General features: G+C 39.5%; 1 protein-coding gene across 1 annotated transcript in view; it reads right to left on the bottom strand.

The window, feature by feature from the left end:
- Positions 1–408: 408 nt before the first annotated feature.
- The window catches only part of cfap69 (cilia and flagella associated protein 69), an 84,912-nt gene continuing 58,890 nt past the window's right edge, over positions 409–26,430 (bottom strand). The window contains exons 17-23 of the mRNA XM_078427779.1: positions 25,110–25,302; positions 18,245–18,382; positions 17,530–17,606; positions 10,124–10,321; positions 4,395–4,481; positions 3,922–4,026; positions 409–2,344 (exon numbers count right to left, since the gene is read on the bottom strand). Of these exons, the coding sequence (XP_078283905.1) occupies positions 2,180–2,344; positions 3,922–4,026; positions 4,395–4,481; positions 10,124–10,321; positions 17,530–17,606; positions 18,245–18,382; positions 25,110–25,302 (963 nt within the window). The 3' untranslated portion in view covers positions 409–2,179. The remainder of the gene's footprint in view (positions 2,345–3,921; positions 4,027–4,394; positions 4,482–10,123; positions 10,322–17,529; positions 17,607–18,244; positions 18,383–25,109; positions 25,303–26,430) is intronic.

Raw genomic sequence — 26,430 nt, 5'->3', positions numbered from 1 at the left:
CCCTCAGTCTCTGATACTCCAGCGAACACAATCCAAATTAGTCCAATCTCTCCTCATAGTTAATTCCCTCCAATTCAAGCAAAAAATAAACAACAAAAAAGGAATTAGAAAAATGCAAGGACACAGAAAATAATGTGGTGTAAAAGGTGAAGATGTTGTTAGGAGTTGTTATGATGTCTTGTTTGTGGGCCTTAAGTTATTATTTTACCTTGGGTGCCACTCAATCACCGTCATGCTTTTTACATTTTACAATTTATATTAATTACCTCAAGGAAATGAAAGTATAGATGTTAACCTTTCTGATGAAACAAGATATTAAATAAAAAGGAAACTGTGAAAAGGAGGCCACAAAGGAGGTTGAGTGATTGAGAAATGACATGCGAAATGGAGTATAATGTGAGATGACATGCCATTGTCCATATTTCCAGAGAACTAAAGAAAACATATCAAAATAGTGCGACAGTGGAGAACTCTGAGGTGCATTGCTTATAGCGCAGGTGAATGAGGAAAATCTTGGAGAGGTGTACAACATCATGAATGAAATAGATCGGGTAAATGCGCAGAGTCTTTTCCCCAGAGTAGGGCACTTGCGAACCAGATGACATAGATTTAAGGTGAGGTGGGGGAAAGATTTAATAGGATCCTGAGGGGTAACTTTTTCACACAAAGGGTTGTGGGTGTATGGAACAAGCTGCTAGAGGAGGGAGTTAAGGCAGAAACTATTGCAACATTTAAGAAACATTTAGACAGGTATATGAATAGGATAGGTTTAGATGGATATGGGGCAAACATAGGCAGGTGGGGCTAGTTTAGATGGAACATAGACACAAAATGCTGGAGTAACTCAGCGGGTCAGGCAGCATCTCGGGAGAGAAGGAATGGGTGATGTTTCGGATAGAGACCCTTTTTGGATGGAACATGTTGGTCAGTGTGAACAAGTTGAGCCGAAGGGCCTGTTTCCATGGTGTATGGCGTTATGTATCTGGGTATCCATGCTGGTAAAGTGAGTGATTGGAAAGCTCAGAATGCTATTATATATTGAGGATTTAGTTGAGATCCAGATATAGAAGAGCAGGTATTATGTTGTACAGAAGTCATGGCTTTGTTTCCTGGCAATACTTCCTTAATGATTAACAACTTTTGATGTGTGTCTGACATGGAAATCATATCAGATATGAAAACAGAACTCAAACTGGGAAATGATCGATATTGCCCTTTGCTACTGGAATAGTTGTTTTCAATAGTGTATTGCTGAAATATACAGCACATTGCCATAGAATTTTAGGGTTGACATTTTTCCACATTGTTCTCGTGAAAATTATTGCTGATACGTGTTGACTCTCCACTAACACCCTTGTTTTACAAACAAAATAGAATTACAAATGTCACGGAAGAAGCCAAATTATCTTTCCAATTCAACTTGTATTCTTTATGGTACAGTGGATCATGAATTTATGCCTCTACCGCCTTGTCAGGCAGTGAGTTCCATACCCCACAATAAAAAAGCATGGTTTAAAAATAAAGTTACATTGAACAATTATGGTGTATCACTAGATCTGGATGAATCTTTTGATCACAAAGTGCTGGAGTAACTCAGGGGTCAGGCAGCATATCTGGAAGACATGGATAGTAACATTTTGGTTGGGGACCCTGCATTAAAGAAGAGTCCCAAATTGAAACATCACCTATCCATGTCCTCCAGAGTTGCTGCATGACTCCCGAGTTAATCCAGATCTTAGTGGTTCTTTTTTGGAAACCAGCATCTGCAGTTCCTTGTGTCTTCATCTGATTTAAAGCATCCTTAAAAAAACCCTGGCATTAAATGGAATTCAAATTAATTTGTTCTCAGTAATGAATTAAAACAAAACATACTTGAATCACTGAACTCTTCAACCAAGTTCTTGCATATAGACTTTTCAACAGAACCAGAATATTAAATTGACCTGTTCTTACTACAGATGTTGTATGGCCTACTTAGTTCTTCATTTCCTTTCTGTTTCTTTCACTTTGCTGCATTATGGTCTTTCACTGTTTTATAAATCACTTATACTCTAAGCAAATGCACTTAAATGACTGGTTAACCATATGTTGTTCAGAATTTGTTTTAACCTAAAAGTCAAATGCAATGAAATCACCAAGCTATACCCTGAATTGATTTATTGTAATTGATATTGTGCACTTATTTTACAGAAACAGGACATGTCTTAACTCTCCCATTCTTTGCAGCATCTGCATTTTTCTGTGATTCATCTCCTTGGGAAGCTTCAAGATTTTCAGAGGATAATGATTCTTCTAAAAACTGCGGTGGTGTACTTTCCATTGAGATCAAACGGCCCCAGAAACCCTGATGCAAAAGTAAAACACAAATATTAATCACTGAGCTTTCAGTGTACTCTGATAATGATAAAACCCAATTATCGAATGAAACTAAACTTTGGTTTAACTACTTAGTTGTGCCCATGTTGGAGAGACATACAGCGATAGAACAGAGTAAATTGTATGATTACATTTCTTGAATAAAATTAACCAAAGTATCATGGTGATTTTTTAATTATTCATGGTAAATTCACCCATTGGGTTTGATCCTATATATTTTTCAAAGTAGTAGTGTTAATTTAAAAAAAAATTGCTATCTTATATAAATCAAAAATACAGGACAATCTGAAAACATGCAGTAGGTTTGATGGTATTCATGGAAAGAAGACCGATTAGCTATTCTTTTATGGGCACTTTTTCTGAACTTTAATAGCTAACGAATCAATAAAGGGTTCTTCTATTGCACTTGAAAGAGAAACAAAATACATTTAGTCTGAGATTTACTGTGGAATTGGACTAACTGATGCCAATTAATGCGGAAAAATATAGTTCATCCACATTTAAAAGGTGTTGGCTGCTTTTTGCTGAGTTGTTTAGCAACTGCCATAATTTAGTATTCAATGCATTCCCAGGGGGCAACCATTCACATGGCCTGATTTGACCTTCCAAAATACACCACCTCCTACTAATCTAAATTAAACACCATTAGCCATTCCTTGGTCCAGCAATTCCCATTATAATCATACTCAGCCAATTCCTACTATAATTCTTAACTATCTTACCCCTCTCTTCTCAACACAATTTACGATACCACCTATTTTAGTGCCATCTGTGAACTCATTAAGCATTGTTCAGGAAAGCTTTCTCAGGCAATATGTAGAGGGCTCTATAAGGATAAGAGCAAAGCTAGATCTATTCTTAGAAAATTAGGAAGGGCAAGTGACTGAAGTGTCCCTGGTGGGATATGAGCCAAACATGGGACTAGTGTAGATGGGGCATGTTGGCCAGTGTGGGCAAGTTGGGCTGAATAGCCTGTTTCCACGCTGCAAGACACGATGACTCTATAACAGTTGCAAGTCAAGAGCCTGTAAAAGTTCAAACCGTACCAAGGTGCTCTTTAAATATCATTTCATAAAATACACTTTTGGAAATTGCGGAACCATTTTAGCTGGCGGGATAAAAGTGAATCTCTATTTTGACATAAACACTAGGATTTTGTATTAATTTGAAACAGTCAATGAATGGATGATTTTAATATTCTTATCTACAAACAGGTGGGCATTCGGAACAAAACATGATTAAGGGACGAGATAGATGGAAATGTAATATGAAGACATTATTTCTAATAATTAGTCAATGGTATTATTTAAGCATATCTCACGAGAAGATATCTTTACTACCCCACCGTCGCCAGTAGAATTACTGAATAGCAAGAGATAATGTATTACTATATTGGTACTTAAACTTAAGTTGATAACTGATAATAGTTTGTCGCATATGAAATAGAGAATGTTGAAAATACTTAGCACATTGGCAACATCTATGTAGAGAGAAACAGAATTAATGTTTCAGATAAATTAGTGTTCTCATGTGATAATTACTTACAGTTGTGCGTACACCTGTAATTTCAGGCTGGTGGAAAATGTAGCCATGTTGTTTTTCCTTGGACCGCGAAGATTGGATAGACTGTTGTTGATTTTTTTTAGCTTTCTAAAACCAGAAAGATAATCTGAAAGTTATCTGATAGAAGTTGTAAGAAAAGGCAGAATTATCTTCTTAAATGTAACCAATTGTTGTATCAATAAATAATTGGTCACACAAGATTTCTTTAAATTTGAAGATAAATCTACAATAGAAATTTGCAAACTAATATATTAAAAGGCTTTAAATGATAGATTCACGGTGACACAGACTTGAATTCCAAGTTAAGATGCTAAAAAAGGGTTAATGTAGCCAAATACATATTTGAGACTAACTTTGACATAATTCAGTACATAAAATAATAAGCAGGCAATCCAAATGAGAGATCGATTCTTAAATATATTATGATTTAATTTACCAAATCAAACGATACTTGCCTTCAAAATGTCATAGTTTGATGTCCTAGCAACAAGCTCATCCCATGATTTCGCGAATAATTCTTTTTGTTTGAAGTTATGTTGTATCTTTGAAAAACAAAAGTTAAACACCACCACAAAAATAGGGACTGAAGAGATGAGAAATTATATTTGTTCATATGGTCCTATTAATATAATAAACTAGTGTGCTGGTAGGTTAATTGACTACAGTAATGACAAAAGGAATCAAAGGGAAATAATGGATATGTTGAGAGACAATGTTGCAAGAATACTTGGAAAGAAAGAAACTACTGAAATTGGTCTCCTACAAGCTGGCATGAACCGAATCTGTCACGTGGCCTTCTTCTGTTTTGTATTCAGGATAACCATAAGAATTAAGAGTAGATTACAGGCTAAATATTTTTTGCAATTTTTTAATTTTCTGATCCCTTTGGCCCACAATGTCGATGCTGAACATGATGCCATGATAAACTAATCTTATCTGCCTGCACATGTTCCATATCACTCCATTCCCTGCATATCCAAGTGCCTATCTAAAAGCCTCTTAAACAGCACCATAATATCTGCCATCCCTAGCAGCTCATTCCAGGCACTGACCACCCTCTGTGCAAAAAACATGCCCCACACATCTCCTTTAAACTTTGCTTCTTTCACCTTAAAACTATGTACTTTAGTCTGACATTTCCACCCTCGGAAAAAGGTTCTGACTGTTAATCCTATTTATACTTCTTATAATTTTATATACTTCCATAAGGTCTCTCCGGGTTTCCAGAGAAAATAATCCAAGTCTGTCTGACCTCTCCTTATAGCTAATATCCTCTCATCCAGGACAAGGGGCCACAGTTTAAGAATAAGGGGTAGGCCATTTAGAACTGAGATGAGGAAAAACATTTTCAGTCAGAGAGTTGTGAATCTCTGGAATTCTCTGCCTCAGAAGGCAGTGGAGGCCAATTCTCTGAATGCATTCAAGAAAGAGCTGGATAGAGCTCTTAAGGATAGCGGAGTCAGGGGGTATGGGGAGAAGGCAGGAACGGGGTACTGATTGAGAATGATCAGCCATGATCACATTGAATGGCGGTGCTGGCTCTAAGGGTCGAATGGCCTCCTCCTGCACCTATTGTCTATTGTATTCTGGTAAACTGCTTCAGCACCCTCTCCAAAGCCTCCACATACTTCTTGTAAAACCCTGACCCCGAACTCCAAATATGCCTAACCAAAGCCCTAAAAAGCTGCATCATGACCTCTTGACTCCTGCAGTTAAAGCCCTGACCAACAAAGGCAAGCATACTGCATGCCTTCAGCAACCGAACAACAACTATGCTCTGGGTATTCACGATGCACTGTGATTCATCAGTAGCAGCATTAATGTGCACTACCACAATCTAACATTATGACTCAGCATATCCATCACTCTATCATTATTATTAAACCAGAGGTTTAAAGAGTTCAGGAGGCCATGTCAAAGGCTCAACCAGGCACACCTAAAAAAGAGTTGTCAGTTGTCGAAGAAATCTCAGAATCAACAATTCAGAGCTCTACAGATTTGCCACATTAGTGGTGGGGTATAATTGAACCACCTATAGAAGAACAATGCTCACTGTAGAGGTGGCTTCAAGAACATCCCATTCAGGATAGCAAGCACAGCATGTGAGTACTACAGATAAGATTTGAGCACACACAACCATATCTAGCTGTAATTCCAACTGGATAATGCATGGCCTTTCTACCATCTACATTGCCCTCCATAATGTTTGGGACAAAGACCCATCATTTATTTATTTACCTCTGTACTCCACAATTTGAGATTTGTAATAGAAAAACAAAATCACGTGGTTAAAGTGCACATTGTCAGATTTTAATAAAGGGTATTTTTATACATTTTGGTTTCACCATGTAGAAATTACAGCAGTATTTATACATAGTCCCCCCTATTTCAGGGCATCATAATGTTTGGGACACATGGCTTCACAGATGTTTGTAATTGCTCAGGGGTGTTTAAATGCCTCCTTAATGCAGGTATAAGAGAGCTCTCAGCACTTAGTCTTTCCTCCAGTCTTTCCATCACCTTTGGAAACTTTTATTGCTGTTTATCAACATGAGGACCAAAGTTGTCCCAATGAAAGTCAAAGAAGCCATTATGAGACTGAGGAACAAGAATAAAACTGTTAGAGACATCAGCCAAGCTTTAGGCTTTCCAAAATGAACTGTTTGGAACATCATTAAGAAGAAAGAGAGCAATGATGAGCTTACTAATCGCAAAGGGACTGGCAGGCCAAGAAGACCTCCACAGCTGACGACAGAAGAATTCTCTCTATAATAAAGAAAAATCTCCAAACACCTGTGCGACAGGTCAGAAACACTCTTCAGGAGTCAGGTATGGAATTGTCAATGACCACTGTCCACAGAAGACTTCATGAACAGAAATAGAGGCTACATTGCAAGATGCAAACCACTGGTTAGCTGCAAAAATAGGATGGCCAGGTTACATTTTACCAAGAAGTACTTAAAAGAGCAACCACAGTTCTGGAAAAAGGTCTTGTGGACAGATGAGACAAAGATGACCTTATATCAGAGTAATGGCAAGAGCAAAGTATGGAGGAGAGAAGGAACTGCCCAAGATCCAAAGCATACCACCTCATTCGTGAAACACGGTGGTGGGGGTGTTATGGCCTGGGCATGTATGGCTGCTGAAGGTACTGGCTCACTTATCTTCATTGATGATACAACTGCTGATGGTAGTAGCATAATGAATTCTGAAGTGTATAGACACATCCTATCTGCTCAAGTTCAAACAAATGCCTCAAAACTCATTGGCCGGCGGTTCATTCTACAGCAACACAGTGATCCCAAACATACTGCTAAAGCAACAAACTAGTTTTTCAAAGCTAAAAAAAATGGTCAATTCCTGATCTGAACCCATTTGAGCATGCCTTTTATATGCTGAAGAGAAAAGTGAAGGGGACTAGCCCCCAAAACTAGCATGCTAAAGATGGCTGTAACACAGGCCTGGCAGAGCATCACCAGAGAGGACACCCAACAACTGGTGATGTCCATGAATTGCAGACTTCAAGCAGTCATTACATGCAAAGGATATGCAACAAAATACTAAACATGAGTTCTTTCATTTGCATGACATTGCTGTGTCCCAAACGTTACGGTGCTCTGAAATGGGGGGACTATGTATAAACACTGCTGTAATTTCTACATGGTAAAACCAAAATGTATAAAAATGGCCTTTATTAAAATCATACAATGTGCACTTTAACCACGTGTTTTTTCTTATTACAAATCTCAAATTGTGGAGTACAGAGGCAAATAAATAAATGATGGACCTTTGTCCCAAACATTATGGAGGGCACTGTACAATGCACCACGGGAGTGTGATGGAATATCCACCACATGCCTGGATTAATGCTGCTGCAACAGCACCCTGGGATATCACACCAGCAAGGATAAAGCAGTCCATTTGATTATGTGCATCACATAAAATGCATTGCAATAACTTGCTTATGCTTCCAAACAGCACCTCCCTAATACACAAATTCTACTATCAGGGAGGACAAGGGATTCAGATGCAGGGAAACACAAGGATTCCCAATGGAGGTGAGCACCATCCTGATTTGGAAAAATATAACATTGGAGATAGAACAGTATAGCACAGGAATGGCCCTTCAGCCCTCACTGTTTGTGCCAAAGATGATGTCTAGCTGAACTGAACTCATCTGCCTCTACATTATCCATTTTCCTCTATTCCTTGCACTTCCATGTTCAATGGTTCAATGATTCCTTTATTATCATTGGTACCAAGGTATAGTGAGATACCTTTTTTGCATACAGATCAGTAAGATTATTGCCACACATAAGTGCAATCCCCGGTTAAGTACATAATGCACTGGAACAGCCCACTGTGTCTATATGCAAGAGTGACCAGGTTTTGGCACCAATTCACAGTCCCAACTGCAGCTGGCAATAAAGGCCTGATGCAGCAGTTGCCTCTGTCTGGATGTCCCATGGACTGTCGTCTCTCTCCTTGCACAGCCACCTTCAACCTTCATACCCCGGGAGCTCCTCCTGCAGCCGACCTTGAGGTCACAGAAGGTATACCCCTTGGTTCTTCTTATCAGCCCTTGTCCAGCGTCCGCCGCTGCCACCGACCCCCTCCACCGCCCAGTCTTTGGGGGCGAGCAAGGGCCAGGCTATGCATCTTCCCCCTCTTGGTTCCATAGCAGACCTGCTGTTGGGGTATGGCAGCGTTTCGCCGGGACCTTCTGCCGCGCATGGCTCACCAGAACATTCATGTGCCTAACTAAAACACCACTATGATAACTACCTCTACTACCACCCTCTGTGTAAAACATCTGCCCTACCTATCTCAATTAAACTATCCCCCTCTCACCTTGCAACTGGGGAAAAGGTTCTGAATGTCCACCCTATTTATATCCCTCATAACTTCATATGCTTCTATCAAGTCTCCTCACAGCCTCTAACATTCCAGAGAAAACAATCCAATTCATCCAACCTCTGGGCACCTCTGGTGGTGCAGTGGTAGAGTTGCTGCCTTACAGCGCCAGAGACATGGGATCGATCTTGACCAGGGGTGCTGTCTGTGCGGAGTTTGTAAGTTTTCCCCGTGACCTGCATGGATTTTCTCCAGAATCTCCGGTTTCTTCCCATACTCCAAAGACGTACAGGTTTGTAGGCTAATTGGCTTGGTAAAATAGTAAATGGTCCCATGTATGTGTGTAGGATAGTGTTAGTGTACAGGGATCGCTGGTCCCGGTGGGTCGAAGGACCTGTTTCCACACTGTTTCACTAAACTAAACTCTCTCTCTAGCTAAAGCCCTCTAATCCAGGCAACCATTCCTTTGCCATCACTGAATCTAAGTCCTCGGACTCCCTTCCAAACCTAATTCTTAGAGTATTTTATCTGATAGGACTGCACCATCACCTTCTGAAGAACAATTAAGGGTAGGCAATAGGAGACAAAGTGCTGGAGTAATTAAGCAGTCAGGCGTTATCGCTGGAAAACATGGATAGGTGACGTTTTGGGTTTCGGGTTGAGACCTTCCTTCAGACTTCTATGCTAAGGGTGGGCAATAATGGCTGTCAGCAATACCCAGATTCAAAAAAAAAAATATATATATAGAATGTCATTTAACACAACTTTATATGGACTAGTTAACTATATTTCAGGATCATGGGATAGAGCATTGTAAGTGCACTTACAAGAATTCATCCTTCTCCATGCAAAATAATATTTATCTGATCAAATTTCCAAGGAAATTGAAACAAATATTTATAAAAATGATTTAAAATAACCAATGTGTTTATATAACCCCCATATAACCATGGGGCGGCACGGTGGCGCAACGGTAGAGTTGCTGCTTTACAGCGAATGCAGCGCCGGAGACTCAGGTTCAATCCTGACTACGGGTGCTGTACTGTAAGGAGTTTGTACGTTCTCCCCGTGACCTGCGTGGGTTTTCTCCGAGATCTTCGGTTTCCTCCCACACTCCAAAGACGTACAGGTATGTAGGTTAATTGACTGGGTAAAATGTAAAAATTGTCCCTAGTGTGTGTAAGATAGTGTTAGTGTGCGGGGATCGCTGGGCGGCGCGGACTTGGTGGGCCGAAAAGACCTGTTTCCGCGCTGTATCTGAAATATGAAATATGAAATATAATAATAGGTACATGCACTTTATTCTAAAACCCATACAAAATCAGCTTACCACGTTATACATTTCCTGTTCATCCAGTAGATCATGTTTTTTCTGCTCTTCAAGAGTGTTGGTTTGTTGCAGTGCCACTTGTCTGCTAACATTCTCATAATGCTTTGTTATCGTGTGCAAGCCATCCATATCTCTAGTGACAGGATGGATCGCTTCCAGCTTAAGTTCCATTTCAATTTCATTCCATATACCTCCCACCTGTTATTAAAAAATGTTATGCATTTCTTCAACAAAATAAAATGTTTCATAATCTCCTGCTAGCCAGGTTACATTCCTATTACATTCTGGTCAATCAAACCATCAATTGCTTACACAAAAGCAAAATACCACAGACAATGGAAATCTGAAAAAAAAAAAATTGAAAATACTAAGCAGGCCACGATGTAGGCATAGCTGTCAGGTGAGAGGGACAAAGTTTAACGGAGATGTGCGGGGCAACTATTTTTACACTGAAAGCTGGTGAGTGCCCAGAACGTGGTGGTTGAGGCAGATATGATAATGGCATTTAAGAGACTTTTGTATAGATAAATGGATGTGCAGAGAATGGAGGTGTATGGATTATGTGCAGGTAAATAAATAAATGGACTTGGCATCATGTTCGACACAGACATTGTGGAACGTGGGGCCTGTTCTTGTGCTGGACTGTTCTATGTTCTGTGTTCATGTATCTAAGCAGGTTGACATTTCAGATTTATTTCTTCCTTTAGAATTGTAAATAAAAAATGAAAAAAGTTACCTCTGTAAAGCCAGGGTACAAGTAAGAGATAATAGGGGCAAGATGGTCCGTGGGTGCGGGGGGAGGAGAAGGGAAGTTTTGTTGCCTCCATCACAGTGAGGGGGTGTTTGGAGTCACTGTGATGGATGTTTGTGTTGGGGTCGTGTGTCCTGTGTTCTTTTCTTTTTTTGCTGTGACTGCTGAAATTTCGTTCGGTGTTGTGCCGAGTGACAATAAAGTGTTGTTATGTTATGTTATGTTATGTTATGATATAAAAGATGATGGTGTAAGTTAAAAAATCTGATTAATTGGAAAAGGTAAGAAAGAAAAGACATATGGCAGAAGATAATTTTACAGGACTTGCAGTCTGAGAAACAAGAGGAGCAATTGTGATATGAATGAATGAGTGAATGAATGAATGAATATGTTTATTGGCCAAGTATGCAGGTACAAGGAATGTGCCTTGGTGCTCCGCTCACAAATGACAACACAAACATACAGTTAACAATTAAGAATAAAGCATAAACACATCAAAACAATAAGGATACACCATTACGGTCTAAACATGTGGGTGAAAATAAACCAGAGCAAAAAAGAGACTCCAGACTTTGGTTATTGAGTAGAACTATCACTCGTGGAAAAAAAGCTGTTTTTATGTCTGGCTGTGGCTGCTTTGACAGACCGGAGTCGCCTTCCAGAGAGAAGTGCTTCAAAGAGTTTGTGGCCAGGGTGAGAGGGGTCAGAGATGATCTTGCCCGCTCGCTTCCTAGTCCTTGCAGTGTACAGTTCGTCAATGGGGGGAAGGTTGCAGCCAACATCCTTAGCGAACGATCCGTTGCAGCCTCCGGATGTCGTGCTTGGTGGCTGAGCTAAACCAGACCATGATGGAGAAGGTGAGGACGGACTCAATGATAGCAGTATAGAATTGGACCATCGTTGCCTGTGGCAGATTGTGTTTCTTCAGTTGCCGCAGGAAGTACGTCCTCTGTTGGGCCTTTTTGACTGTGGAGTCGATGGTGGCCCCCCATTTAAGGTCCCTGGAGATGATGGTTCCAAGGGACTTAAATGACTCCACAGATGTGACTATGGTGTTGTTGATGGTGAGTGGGGGGAGGGGAGGGGGATCTCTTCGAAAGTCTACAATTAGTTCCACTGTCTTAAGAGCATTGAGCTCCAAGTAGTAGAGATGGCACCAGGACGCCAGCTGTGTCACTTCCCATCTGTAGGCAGATTTCTCCCCATCCTGGATCAGTCCAATCAGGGTAGTGTCATCTGCAAACTTGAGGAGCTTGACAGAGGAGTCTGTGGAGGTGCAGTCATTGGTGTAGAGAGAGTAAAGGAAAGGGGAGAGTACGCAGCCTTGCAGTGCTCCTATGCTGAGGGTCTGCGGGTCCGAGATGTGCTTTCCCAGCCTCACATGCTGCTTCCGGTCCGTCAGGAAGTTGATGATCCACTGACAGAGGGGTTCAGGCACAGTCAGCTGGGAGAGTTTGTAGTGTAGTAGCTCTGGTACAATGGTGTTAAAAGCAGAGCTAAAGTCCACAAACAGAATCCTGGCAAAGGTCCCCTTGTGGTCTAGGTGCTGGAGGATGAAGTGCAGGCCTAGATTGACTGTGTCGTCCACCAATCTACTGGCCCTATATGCAAACTGCAGGGGGTCCAGCAGGGGGGTTGTGATGTTTTTCAGCTGGGCCAGCACAAATCTTTCAAAGGTCTTCATGACTACAGAGGTAAGTGCGACTGTAGTCATTAAGACCAGTGATCCTTGTCTTTTTGGGTACAGGGACAATAGTGGAGACCTTGAAGCAGACAGGGACAGTGCAGGTTTGCAGGGACTGGTTGAAAATGTCTGTGTAGATCAGTGCCAGTTGTTCGGCACAGAGCTTGAGGGTAGAGGGGGAAACATTGTCCGGTCCTGGAGATTTCCGGCTTTTCTGTTTTCTGAATAGCCTCTCCACCTCTGCAATTATATAGTTAAACTGGAGTCATTCTGTGAGGATGTGCACATTGGTGATTGCAGAGGGGTGGGCAGCCTTTGCAAACTCCAGCCAGTGCTGTTGGGGAGGAGTGGGTGGGGACGGATCCAGTCTTTGCAAACTGGAGTCAGTCTTTGAGTACGTGTGAAGTGGTGATTGGGGGTGGGGGGAGGGGGTCCCAGGGTTATGTAAGAAAATAACTGCAGATGCTGGTACAAATCGAAGGTATTTATTCACAAAATGCTGGAGTAACTCAGCAGGTCAGGTAGCATCTCAGGAGAGAAGGAATGGGCGACATTTCGGGTCGAGATCCTTCGGGTCCCAGGGTTATGTTTCTCGAACCTGCAGTAGAACTGCATATGAAACAGCTAAACTCAGGATTTACATCACAAGGGTTGCAGTGCCCATTCAAACAGATGTCATTAAACTGGAAAGGGTGCAGAAAAGATTCACCAGGTTTTACCTGGACTTAAGTGGTTGAATTATAAGGAGAGGCTGTATAGACTGGAACATTTTTAGGAGGAGTGTAGGCGTGTAGGAGAGAGGCTGGATAGACTGGGATTTTTGGGATACCAAGATGTGACCTAATAGAGGTATGCAAAATTATGAAAGGTGTAGAATGGCCATATTATTTTTCCCCAGGGTAGAGGAGTCCAGAACAAATGGGCATAGCTTTAAGGTGAGATGGGAAAGATTTAAAAGGGACCTGAATGGCAATTTCTTCACGCTTATATGGTGCTTATATGGAATGAGCTGTCAGAGGAAGCTGTTGAGGCCTGTACTATGGTGATGTTTAAAAGACATTTAAGCAGGTAGATGGACAGAAAAGGTTTAGATGGCTATGTGTCAAATGCAGGCAAATGGGATGAGTTTAGATATAAAAACTGGTCAGCACTGGTGAATTAAGCCAAAGGGCCTGTCCAAGATATAATCACTTTATGACAAAAGAGATATTGCTCCCAGAGATGGCATTCAGCTTTTCGAGATTGCATCGGAAAACAAAGTCAGTGTGGTAATTAAGGTGATGAGAAGCTCAGCTCATAGAATGAGCCGAGGAGATTAACAAAGCAATCTAATCTGCTTTTGGCCTCCCGACTGTAAAGAAAACGACATCACAAACATTGAAGACAGAATATCAAGTTTGAAGAAGTATAAGCAAAACATTATTTTACCTGGAAAGGGTGCTTAATGGTCTGGAGTATGGGATGGGGAGAAAATGAATATGACCTGGGAAAATGAATGTAACTAGTCATCTTATCTGTCCCTCTTGGTATTTAGTATACCTCTATTAAGTCACACTCGGCCTCCTACATTCCAGGGAAAAAGGACCCAGTCTATCCAGCCTCTCATTATTCAATCCCTCAAGTCCAGTTGACTTCCTGGTAATAGTGAATCTTTTCTGCACCATTTTGAGCATAATGATATCCATTTGTTTGGGCACTTCACAGTCTTGGCACATAAACCCTGAGTTTAGCAGTTTCAAATCCTGTGGTTACATTTGTAGGTTATAGTGGACAAGAAGCAGGTGTTGAATGAGATTAAGTGCAAAACAGGATGCTGCAGATTTAATATACTCCCTCAACATTCTATCCCTGCAACAATATAGAGATATTACTATTTGTAATCGCCACCAAGGCTCGTAAAACTGAAAGTATGGCTCGTTAATGTATTCTTATCTATTCAACATCTATTCTTAATGTTGACCTTTCTATAGGACCCATTTTCATTTTATCCTATTCCAATCCATTACTTATGGCTCGATGAAGTCTTGTGCACTGACAACATTTTCACGCCTTTTTTGGTTTAATTTACATGGGGTTTGAAAAAGCAGTGAAATATTGTATTCATAAAGACTGCTTCCTGGGATGTTGGGTCTGCCAAATGAGGAATAGAATATTTGACAAAATTCTTCATGCCCATTTCCCCTCAATACCACTTCTCCCCCTCCCCACCATCATCAGTAATTCAGTAATTTCCTAAACAAGTAATTCCTTAATATTGTGTTCAGCAATGTGATGTTGAATATGTGAAGTTGCAGAGATCCCCCCCTTTATGGGAACTGCACAAAGATCCCATGCCCAAGAGGACATTTCATTTCCAATGGGGAGTGAAACTGTCATGAGAATTTTATCAGATATTTGATTGTTTAAATGTTTTAAGTTTAAAAAAATGTTTTTTGCCTATTTGCATTGCATATAAAAGGTACAATAATGTTTTTGTTATTGTTTTTGAATGTATTTCAATGTCAGAAATAATCAGACCTTGATAGTCCTAGACAGGTGTGGCGACATAGGTTAGTTAGCTATCCATGTTTCTGATCGGGGTTTTATTTCAGCCCGTCCACAAAAACCTTTTCATTGCATGAGGCCACATCATGAGGAAACAAGTTGCCTTGCTCTCACAATTGAGACCAATCTTCAAAATAATGCAAATATTACAGGGCATTAATGACCTGTGAATGGAGTAACTCAGAAAGCATATTGAAAAATTATTAATCAGTAGCAGAAAGTGTGATCCAGGAATTCAATATCAAGATAGAAATAGAAAGCAAAATAAAAAGAGGGATAGGAAACAGTTGAGAAATTGATTTAAAAAAAACGATTTCAAACACTGACTTAGAAACATAGAAAATAGGTGCAGTAGTAAGCCATTTGGTCCAATGCGCCAACACCGCCGTTCAATATGATCATGGCTGTTCATCCAGAATCAGTGCCCGGTTCCTACTATCTCCCATATCCCTTGATTCTGTTAGCCCTCAGAGCTATATCCAACTCTCTCTCGAATACAGTGCCCACAATAATGTTTGGGCCAAAGACCCATCATTTATTTATTTGCCTCTGGTAGTAGCATAATGAATTCTGAAGTGTATAGACAAATCCTATCTGCTCAAGTTCAAACAAATGCCTCAAAATTCATTGGCCAGCAGTTCATTCTACAGCAAGACAATGATCCCAAACATACTGCTAAAGCAACAAAGGAGTTTTTCAAAGCTAAAAAATGGTCAATTCTTGAGTGAACAAAGTCAATCTCCTGATTTGAACCCAATTGAGCATGCCTTTTATATGCTGAAGAGAAAACTGAAGAGGACAAGCCCCCAAAACAAGCATAAGCTAAAGATGGCTGCAATACAGGCCTGGCAGAGCATCACCCAGCAACTAGTGATGGCTATGAATCGCAGACTTCAAGCAGTCATTGCATGCGAAGGATATGCAACAAAATACTAAACATGACTACTTTCATTTACATGACATTGCTGTGTCCCAAATATTATGGTGCCCTGAAATGGGGGGGGGGGGGGGGGGGGGGGGACTATGTATAAACACTGCTGTAATTTGGACATGGTGAAACAAAATGTATAAAAATACCCTTTATTAAAATCTGACAATGTGCACTTTAACCACATGTGATTTTTTTTCTATTACAAATCTCAAATTGTGAAGTACAGAGGCAAATAAATAAATATTGGGTCTTTGTCCCTAACATTATGGAGGGCACTGTATTTGGCCTCCACTGCCTTCTGTGGCAGAGAATTCCACAAATTCACAACTCTTTGGGTGAAAAGGTTTTTCACCCTAATTCTTAAATTGTGACCCCTGGTTCTGGACTCCCCCAACATCGGGAACATTTTTCCTGCATCTAGCTTGTCCAATCCCTTAATAATTTTATATGTTTCTATAAGATCCCCATTTCATCCTTCTAAATTCCAGTGAATATAAATAAGCCCAGTCGATCCATTCTTTCACCATGGATCATGGACTTCTGGCATGACAGAATTTCATGCATTGCAATACATTAGAATGGAAAACCTGACACTGAGAGACTATTTTTATGAAGGTTCTGGAGGAATAGTGCATCACAAACAGCAACTTTATATATTTAACCTAAGAACATATGGAAATTGCTGTCCAATTTACATATAAATAATGGTGAATGCATTTAGCCTCACCATTACAAGACAAGTCAAGTTAACTGTCATATGCGCAGACACGGTGAGCTACAGCTGCAATGAACATTTTGCTTAGAGCAGCATCGCAGGCACATAGACTCAGACAACAAACTGAAACAAATATTAAACATGAATTACACATAAATTCTATGACAGTGAAAAGAAAACAAGATATTAGTGCAAAACACAGTTTGAAAACATGTCTGTGGTAGTCAAAAGGTGGTCCTTAGTGCTACGTTGCAAGGTAGGGGTAATGTTGTGTGGGCACAGAATTCTTCTACTGCCATAGGAAAATCCTTCCAAAAATGTCAATTGATATCAATGAGTCTAACTCAAGAAGGGTCTCGACCCAAAATGTCATCCATTCCTTCTCTCCTGAGATGCTGCCTGACCCGCTGAGTTACACCAGCATTTTGTGATACCTTTGATTTGTACCAGCATCTGCAGTTATTTTATTACACAGTCTAATGGGTAATATTGCAAGATATATTTCTGACATGGAGCAGGCCCCATTACCAACTGGAAACTTAATTAAGTACTGGCCACAGTTTTTGTTTCTATTTTAATTAATATGGCTAACAAATGAAACAAAAAAATAATTTTATTTTCTAACACCAATGAAATGCAGAAAACCTATGGAATACCATTACTTTAAGAATCCAGTTCCTGTCTAATATAATTTCCAAGCCATTTGTTATTTGTATCAATCATATTTTTTGTGGTTGTGTATTCCTCTTCAGTAAATTTTCAGTAACTGAAAATTACTTACCTTCAAATCTAAATAATGCTGTACAATGGCAAGTGTGACATGATCATGTGCGGATAATCCAGGAAGATCTTCAAAACCTTGTGAAATATATTTGCAAAAAATCATAAATGATGAATTGAAAAAAGAACTAAGATAGACTTTACATGATGTTATTGGAAAGATGTGGTCAAGCTGGGAAGGGTGCAAGGATGGTGCCAGGACTAGAGGGTCTGAGCTATAGGTAGAGGTTAAGTCGGCTGCGACTCTATTCATTGGAGCGCAGGAGGATGAAGGGTGATCTTATAGAGGTGTATAAAATCATGAGAGGAATAGATCGGGTAGATGCACAGTCTCTTGCCAGGAGTAGGTGAACCGAGGACCAGAAGATAAAGGTTTAAGGTGAAGAGGAAAAGATTTAATAGGAATCTGAGGGGTAACTTTTTCACACAAAGGGTGGTTGGTGTATGGAGTTTGGAAGGATATGGACCAAACATGGGGAGGTGAGACTAGTGTAGCTGGGACATGTTGACCAGTGTGGGCAAGTTGGGCCGAAGGGCCTGTTACCACGCTGTATCACTCTATGACTCTGAGGCAAATTTCATAAACTAATGTGTTAATGAAAAGACGACAGTTACATATTTATGATTTGCAGTTTAGAATGTTTTAAAAAATCAATTTACTTTCATTTATATTGAACACACTTAATGAACCTGTAATAGGCTGACTGCCTTCTTACCTAATTTACAGAAAATTGAATAAATCTTCACCCTTGGATTTTCATAAATGTCTATCACTGCAGGACTTTGGTAATTGGCTGGCAAAGTGTTTTTTTCGTGTTGTTCCTGGAAAATCATAGATAGAGGTTTCTTGGCATCTAAATGAGTTAAAAAATATAGGCTGAAACATGTAATGTATTTTCCCCCCAAAATATTATATATATTTTACATTAAATAAACAATAGAGTAATGGCATGAATGCTGAATTAGAGTCAGAGTCATAAAGTATGAAAACAGGCCCTTCAATAGACAATAGACGATAGGTGCAGAAGTAGGCCACTCGGCCCTTCGAGCCAGCACCGCCATTCAATGTGATTATGGCTGATCATTCTGAATCAGAATGATTGGGCCTTTGGCCCAACTTGCCCCATCTACATGAGTCCCACCTATCCGTGTTAGTCCCATATCCTTCTAAACCTTTCCTATCCACATACCTGTCCAAATGTCTTTTAAATCTTGTTTATAAACCAGCCTCAACTACCTCTTCTGGCAGCTCATTCCATATGTCCACCACACTGTGTGAAAAAGTTACCCCTTAGGTTTCTATTAAATCTTTCCCTCTCACCTTCGAGTCAAGAGTTAAGAGTGTTTTATTGTCATGTGCCCCAAAACAGAACAATTAAATTCTTACTTGTAACAGCATAAGAGATATGTAAACATAGTACACTGTGAAACCCATAATAAACACAAAAAAGTTCAGTATTTATATAAAAAACAGATACAAAAGCTGGAGCAACTCAACGGGTCAGGCAGCATCTCTGGAGAAAAGGAATAGGCGATGTTTCGGGTCGAGACCTTTCTTCAGACTGAGTCAGGTGAAAGGGGAGTGAGAGATATAGAATGAGAGGTATCAGTATTTATATGACAAACAAACAATAACAGTGCAAAGACAAAAACAGTGCCCCCAGGTCTATGAAGTTCAGAGCTTATTTGGAGGTTGTAGTGTTTAATAGCCTGATGGTAGTGGGGAAGAAGCTGCTCCCAAACATTACAGTTTTAAGGCTCCCATATCTTCTTCCCGATGGGAGGAGTGAAATGAAAGTGTGGCCAAGGTGCTGTTGCATCTGGTGATGCTGGATGCCTTTTGAGACAGTGACTCTTGCAGATTCCTTTGATGGTGGAGGTCAGTACCTGTGATGGATTGGGTAGTGTTCACCACTTTGGCAATCTTCTTCATTACTGGGCATTAAAGTTGTTGAACCAGGCCATGATGCAACAAGTCAATATGCTCTCTACTGTACACCTATGTCCTCTGGTTTTTGACTCCCCTACTCTGGGTTAAGGTCTCTGTGCATTTACCCTGTCTATTCCCCCCATGATCAAATATACCTCTATTAAATCACCCCTCATCCTCCTGTGATCCAAGGAATAAAGTTCTTGCCTGCCCAACACCTTGCCATAGATCAGGACTTTGAGTCCAGGCAACATCCTAGTAAATCTTCTCGGCACTCTTCCCAGCTTAACAATATAAGTCCTACAGAAGAGTAACCAAAACTGAACACAATACTCCAAATGCAGACTCGTCAATGTCTTGTACAACTGTTATATAATGTCCCAACTTCGATACTCAATACCCTTACCGAAGAAGGCCAATGTACTGAAAGTCTTCTTGACCACCCTATCTACCTGTGACACCTCTTTCAAGGAACTACGTACTTGCACTCCTAGATCCCTCAGGTGCATGGTATATATGATCTGTTTGGAATAGCGTGCAAAACAGAGCATTTCACTCTATCTCAGTACACATGACAACAATAAACCTAAAACTAAACGTAAATCTGGATGTTCTTGTAAATACATTGTCATGTCCAGGTTTGATTCTTTTCTCATCAAAATAGCATGCCAATATACCTTGAAAGATCAGCAATTTGAGAGTTTACTATAAAAGGGAAGGTCAGTAAATTTCAATTGGGATTAGGGCAGAAAGTCAGGGAGTTTGCAGTTTGAAGTTTACAAAATAGTTAAAAAAAGATCAGAATCTATTTCTTGTGATAGTGGAATCAAAAACAAGAGGGCATGAGGTGAGAAGTATGAGTTTTACAGGGAGTTTAAAGGGACCTTTTTTACACAGACAGTGATGAATAAATAGAACTCTTCACAAGAGAAAAATGTGGTCAGATACATTTATGTGACATTTAGCAGGTACTTAAATAGGAAAGGCATAGAATGATACGGACAATACCAGACATAAATATTGACATGGACATAGTGGGCTGAAGGGCCCGTTTCTATTCTGTAAGACTCTAATTAAGGTCTAATATTTTGATACAAAATACTTAAATTATAAGAAGCTTTGGATTAGATAGCTTGGAGAAGACAATCACTGTCACCTGTCACTTGTAGAGTTCCTCCAAGATGGATTCTTAGAGCAGCTTGTACTCGAGGGAAGGCAATTCTGGATTTAGTGTTGTCCAATGAACCAGATTTAATAAGGGAACTCAAGGTAAAGGAGGAAGCTTGGAGGTAGTGACCATAACATGATTAGTTTTAATCTGCAATTTGAGAGGGAGAAGGTTAAGCCAGGAATGTCAGTGTTGCAGTTGAACAAAGGGGACTATGAAGGCATGAGAGAGGAGCTGACCAAGGTCGAATAGAAAAGGATCCAAGCAGGAATGACGGTGGAGCATATTGACTTGTTGCATCATGGCCTGGTTCAACAACTTTAATGCAGGTATTTCTGGGCATAATCCAGAAGGTGCAGGATAATTTCATTCCAAAGAGAAAGAAAGATTCTAAGGGGAGTAACAGGCAACCGTGGCTAACAAGGGAAGTTTGAGATGGAATAAAACCAAAAGAAAAGATGTTTAATATAGCAAAGAGTAGCAGGAAACCAGAGGATTGGGCAACTTTCAAAGGACAACAGAAGGTAGCAAAAAGGGCAATACGGGCTGAAAAGATGTGGTACGAAGCGAAGCTCGCCAAGAATATAAAGAAGCTTCTTTAGGTATGTTAAGAGAGGTAGTGACCATAACATGATTAGTTTTAATTCAAGTACTTTCCCTCGATTATTTTTGACAAAGTAAATTATTGGTTTGGAAAGTCCTGAGGACATAATAATGTGACACAGAATAGAAATACTTCTTTGTGCTTCAAGGATATCTGAAATAAAATTGAATTCCTAAAATGCTATGAACAAAAACAAGCTTATTTAAATGGTTATTAGTCTAAAATTGACACGAGACCACATCTGAGGTGTTATAAGCAAGCTACATATCGTGGAGAACAATAGCAAATCTATGATTGAAAATTTGAAATAAAGTACATTTTATAGAAACATAGAAAATAGGTGCAGGAGGAGGCCATTTGCACCACCATTCCTTGTGATCATGGCTGATCGTCCACAATCAATAACCCGTGCTTGCCTTCTCCCCATATCCCTCGATTCCACTAGCCCCTAGAGCTCTATCTAACTCATAATATAACATATAATGGGATAAATGAGATAAGACAATCTAAAGGCAAATTAATTGAATTAATCTAATTGAAAATAATCAGATTTTTGCAAATTAGATAACGTAACAGATGGAGCAGTTTAAAGAAGTTCTGGCCCAAAACTTTCAATTTGACATAAATATATCACATCTAAATTACGAGCAAGATATAGTTGAGTTGCACTCTGCTGCTAAAAGACAGTTCCATTGACTTTTGGACTGAATTTTGGAAGGATTGTGCAATGCACAGCTGCTACCTTATGGTGTTTATTTCCAATCAGAGATGAATTTCAAAGCAATAGAGTTAATACTTCTTTACAAGGTGAATGTACTAAACATTTAGATCTGGCAGCACACTAAACAATGAGTCTATTTTATAATTTGTTTGCTTTCAAAATTGATGGTTTTAAAATATTTGAGTATTCTATTCCCATTAAATTCCTGTGCTAATTCTTGTTCAGTCATTTAATCTTTGTGGTATTTATTTCAATAGAACAGCTTGTATTTATTACATTAACAAAATTAAAAAGAAAAAAGTGTAAGAATTCAGAAAAGAGAGGTATTTGGAGTTCAGGGCCAGAATATTTGAGTAAGTATCAAAGGCAAAGATGGCAAGATTTGGGAATCATGGATGACAAAGGATATTGAAAATTTGATCGTAAAAAAGTATTGATGAAGGAGTCAGAAGGTTCTTATCCCAGTGGTGTGTTGCATGGATTGGTGCTGGGCCCACTGTTGTTTGCCATGTACATTAGTGATTTGGATGACAATGAGGTCAACATAGTTTGTAAATTTGCAGATGACACCGATAATGGGGGTATGGTGGATAGTGAGGGAGGCTATCTAAGTTTACAAAATGATTTTGATAAACTATGGAAGAGGATCAAAGAATGACAGATGGAATTTAATGCTGACAAGTGCATGGTGATACATTTTGGTAAGTCAAACCATTGTAGGACTTACATAGTAAGTAGAGTCCAGGACAATGTTGCAGAACAGAGAGAACAATGGGTAAAGGTCCACAGTTCCCTGAAAGTGGCAATTCAAGTAGATGGGGTAATGAAGAAATTGTTAGGCACACTTTCTTTCATCGGTCAGGGTATCAAATGTAGGAGTTGGGATGTCATGCTACAGCTATAAAAGATATTGGTGAGACATTGCATGCAATTCTGGTCACTCTGCTGTAGAAAAAATTTCATTCAACTGGAAAGGGTGCAGAAAAGAATCACCAGAATGTCACCAAGACTCCAGGACTTGAGTTATAAGGAGAGGTTGGATAGTATGGGACTTCTTTCCTTAAATAAGGTGGATGGTTACTCTTTCCCCAGAGTATGGGAATCTGACACTAGAGAACATAGATTTAAAGTAAAGGAGGGAAAATTAAAAAGGGCCCAAGAAACATTTTTCACACTGAGTTATGGCTTTCTGAAATGAGCTAACAGTGGAGGCTACAATTACAATACTTTAGATTACTTTAGAGAATGAGCATGAAAGCAGGCCCTTTGGCCCACCAAGTCCATGCCGACCAGCAATCACCCATTCACACTAGTTCTATCCTACACATTAGGGACAATTTACAATTTGCAGAAGCCAATTAGCCTATAAACCTGCACGTCTTGTGAGTGTGGGAGGAAATCAGAGTACCCAGGGGAAACCCATGCGGTCATAGGGAGAACGTACAAATTCCATACAAACAGCACCCAAGTCACTACCGCTGAAACATTGTGCATAAAATAAATTTGGATATGTGCATAAATTTAAAAAGAGATTCATAGGGATATAGGCCAAATGCATGAAATGGGACCAGCTTGGATAGACATTTTGGATAGCATGAAAAGTTGGGCGTAAAGGCTTATTTCCATGCAGAATATTCAATAACTTGAAAGACAGTAAAATCATCAAAATAACAATATAATCCCTCAAACTTTTAAAACCAAAAATAAGTAATGTTAATGGTGATGTTTAAAACTCTAGACACATACATGCATCAGAGTTTTAGAGGGATATGGGCCAAATGCTGGCAAATGATACTACCTCATTTAGAAAACCTGGCCGGCACAGATGAGCTTGGTTGAAGAACTATTTTCTGTGCTATGTGACTCAATGACTCTATATATTCAGGCCAAGGTTAGCCAGGGGATGAGTGTGTCTACTTAGGGACCAAACAAGTAATCTGTGTGTGAACCCAGGTGATATGGGTGATGTCTGAAATGAATACTTCTCATTTGCATTTACCAATTAGAAGGAAATGGAAGATAGGGAGTTCAGGGAGGGGTATACAGATAATCTGGAGTAGGTCAATAATAATAAGAGGAGGCATTAAATGTTATGGGATGCATAAAGGTTGATAAATCCACAGGGCCAGATGTGATTACCCTATGGGAGGCAATGGAGAAGATAGCTGGGGCCCTGATGGAAAATTTTGCATTTTTATTAACCACAAGTGAAGACTAAAAGATAACTAACATTGTTCTTTTACTGAAGTATGGCAGAAGGGATAAGTCAGGTGATTGCAGGCTGGTGAGCACTACATTAATTGTAAGGAAATTATTGCAGAAAGCTTACAGCATTGGATTTATGTACATTTAGAAAGGCTGGGGAAGATCAGGGGGAGTCAGCATAGTTTTGTGCAGAATGAATCATGTTCTGCCTTTACTAATTTGATTGGGATTTTTGAGAAGATAGTTAATAAAGCTGATCAAGGTAGAGTGGTTGAAATTGTGTTTATAACTTTATTAAGGCATTTGACAAGATCTCAGGTGGTAGGCTGGTCCAGAAGGTATAAGCACATGAAAGTCAAGGTGAGTTGTCGAAGTGGATCCAAAATTGGCTTGCTGATAGGAGTTAAAGGTTAGTTGTGACTTGATGTTTTACCGATTGGAAGCATGTGATCAGTGGTTGTACCACAGGGATCAGTTCTGAGGCTTTTGTTGTTTGGGATCAATATTGACGACTTGGATGAAAATATATGAAGTATCATAAATAAGTTTGTGGATGACACAAAGTTTGGTGTTGTTATTGACAGCAATAAAGGCTGTTCCCAAAGTTCTCCATCATTTTTGTTCTGTCATTTCTGAGCCAACTGTAATTTTTTGACAGAGGTAGGTTAGTATGAGTATTAGTATTGGAGAGAACAACTCTGTTTTCATTGTTACAAGACTATTAAAGTGGCAGAATGTGAATAAGCTCAAGCATGATTTTTTTCCCCCTGATAAATCATATTCTCAGATAAATATTGAAAAACAATGTTAAAATAACTATATGAAAGACTGGTTCAAGATATCAATTTAATGTCCTGTTTTCATGGTTATTATTTATATCACTGCTGAAAAATGTTAGAAAACTATAATAAAATTTTCTATGACAATACAGATTATTTTTCAAACACATTTACCTAGAATCCTTCCAAAATCATCCCGTTTGACTCGCATTTCTTGCTCGATGTGCCTCCAGAGATACAGTAGAAGGGAGGGTGCTGTCAGGTCATTTTTCCCACGCCACACTCTAACGTGATAGACTGTTTTGGTATTGTCACATATCTCAAGCAGTGTCCCGAGTATCAAATTGTGCATGCACCCTGAGCCTGACTTTACAGGAAAATATAAAAATTCCACTTGAAACAGTTCAAAGAGAAATATTTAACAACAAATTAGCATTCTCCCCAAATACTAAGCATATTATTTTACGAACAGTTTTAATTGTCTGATCATATTGAATTTATAAAAAAACACCTATATAATCTACTTTCTTCATAAAGCAAAACTTTTCTAGTTTATGGTCAATATTGTTGTCTATGTGGACTTTGATAAACCCTTTGACAAAGTCTTACTTAGAAATCTGCCATGTGCTATTAATTCACCTCATTTGGTTATTTCTTTAGTTCTTTCTACATGAAATAGAATCTTCAGTATTCTTTTTGCATTACTTTGCAGAGCTCCTGAGATCCAAGGCAAATTGCCTAATCGGATCCAACATTAGCTCCAACATGTTTTATACATTTGATTGCTTTATTTATTTCACTAAATTTAAATTACTATATCTTAATTTACCAACTCCATTTATATACAGATTCCTTTAAATAGTATCTGCAACACAGATAATGAGAGAGCCAAGCATATTATTAACAACAAAGTATATATTAGCAGATACAACAAACACAAATTAAATATTTTAAAAAACAGAAGAGGCACAAGAGGGCGCTGAGTTACAGCAGTTTGTGTAAAGGTTGGCCTGTATCAATGCTGTTAAAAGACGTGAAATGCTGTAAACATTATGCAGGTCAGGCAGCATGTGTGGAATGATCTTCAACTTGAAATGTTAACTCTGCTCCTCTTTCCATCTGTGCTGTCTGGCCTACATATTCTGTTTTTATTTCAGATTTCCAGCATCAGCAGTTGATTTGGAAAAAAACCTCAAACTGTGATGGACCTTTATGAAAGATCCTCTCAACTGTGTCTCCTTTGTGTCTCATAGTTCTGTCTCGCTCCCCCTTCCCCCAGATGGGACAAGGCATCATCATTTCCATTACTTCCAAAGTGGTCCAACCAACATTCACATCTTCCCATCCCTACCCCTTTCCACCTTTTGCACAGACCACTTCCTCCGCAATTTCTTGGTTCACTCATACTATCCCACCTCCTCTAATATCATCAACTGCAACCCGATGTGGCCTCCTGTCCATCAGTGACACCAAATGTAGACTCAGCGATCGTATC

This window comes from Rhinoraja longicauda, chromosome 2, assembly GCF_053455715.1.
Source record: "Rhinoraja longicauda isolate Sanriku21f chromosome 2, sRhiLon1.1, whole genome shotgun sequence".
Classification (NCBI taxonomy): domain Eukaryota; kingdom Metazoa; phylum Chordata; class Chondrichthyes; order Rajiformes; family Arhynchobatidae; genus Rhinoraja; species Rhinoraja longicauda.
This window is presented reverse-complemented; position numbering and strand designations above follow the sequence as displayed.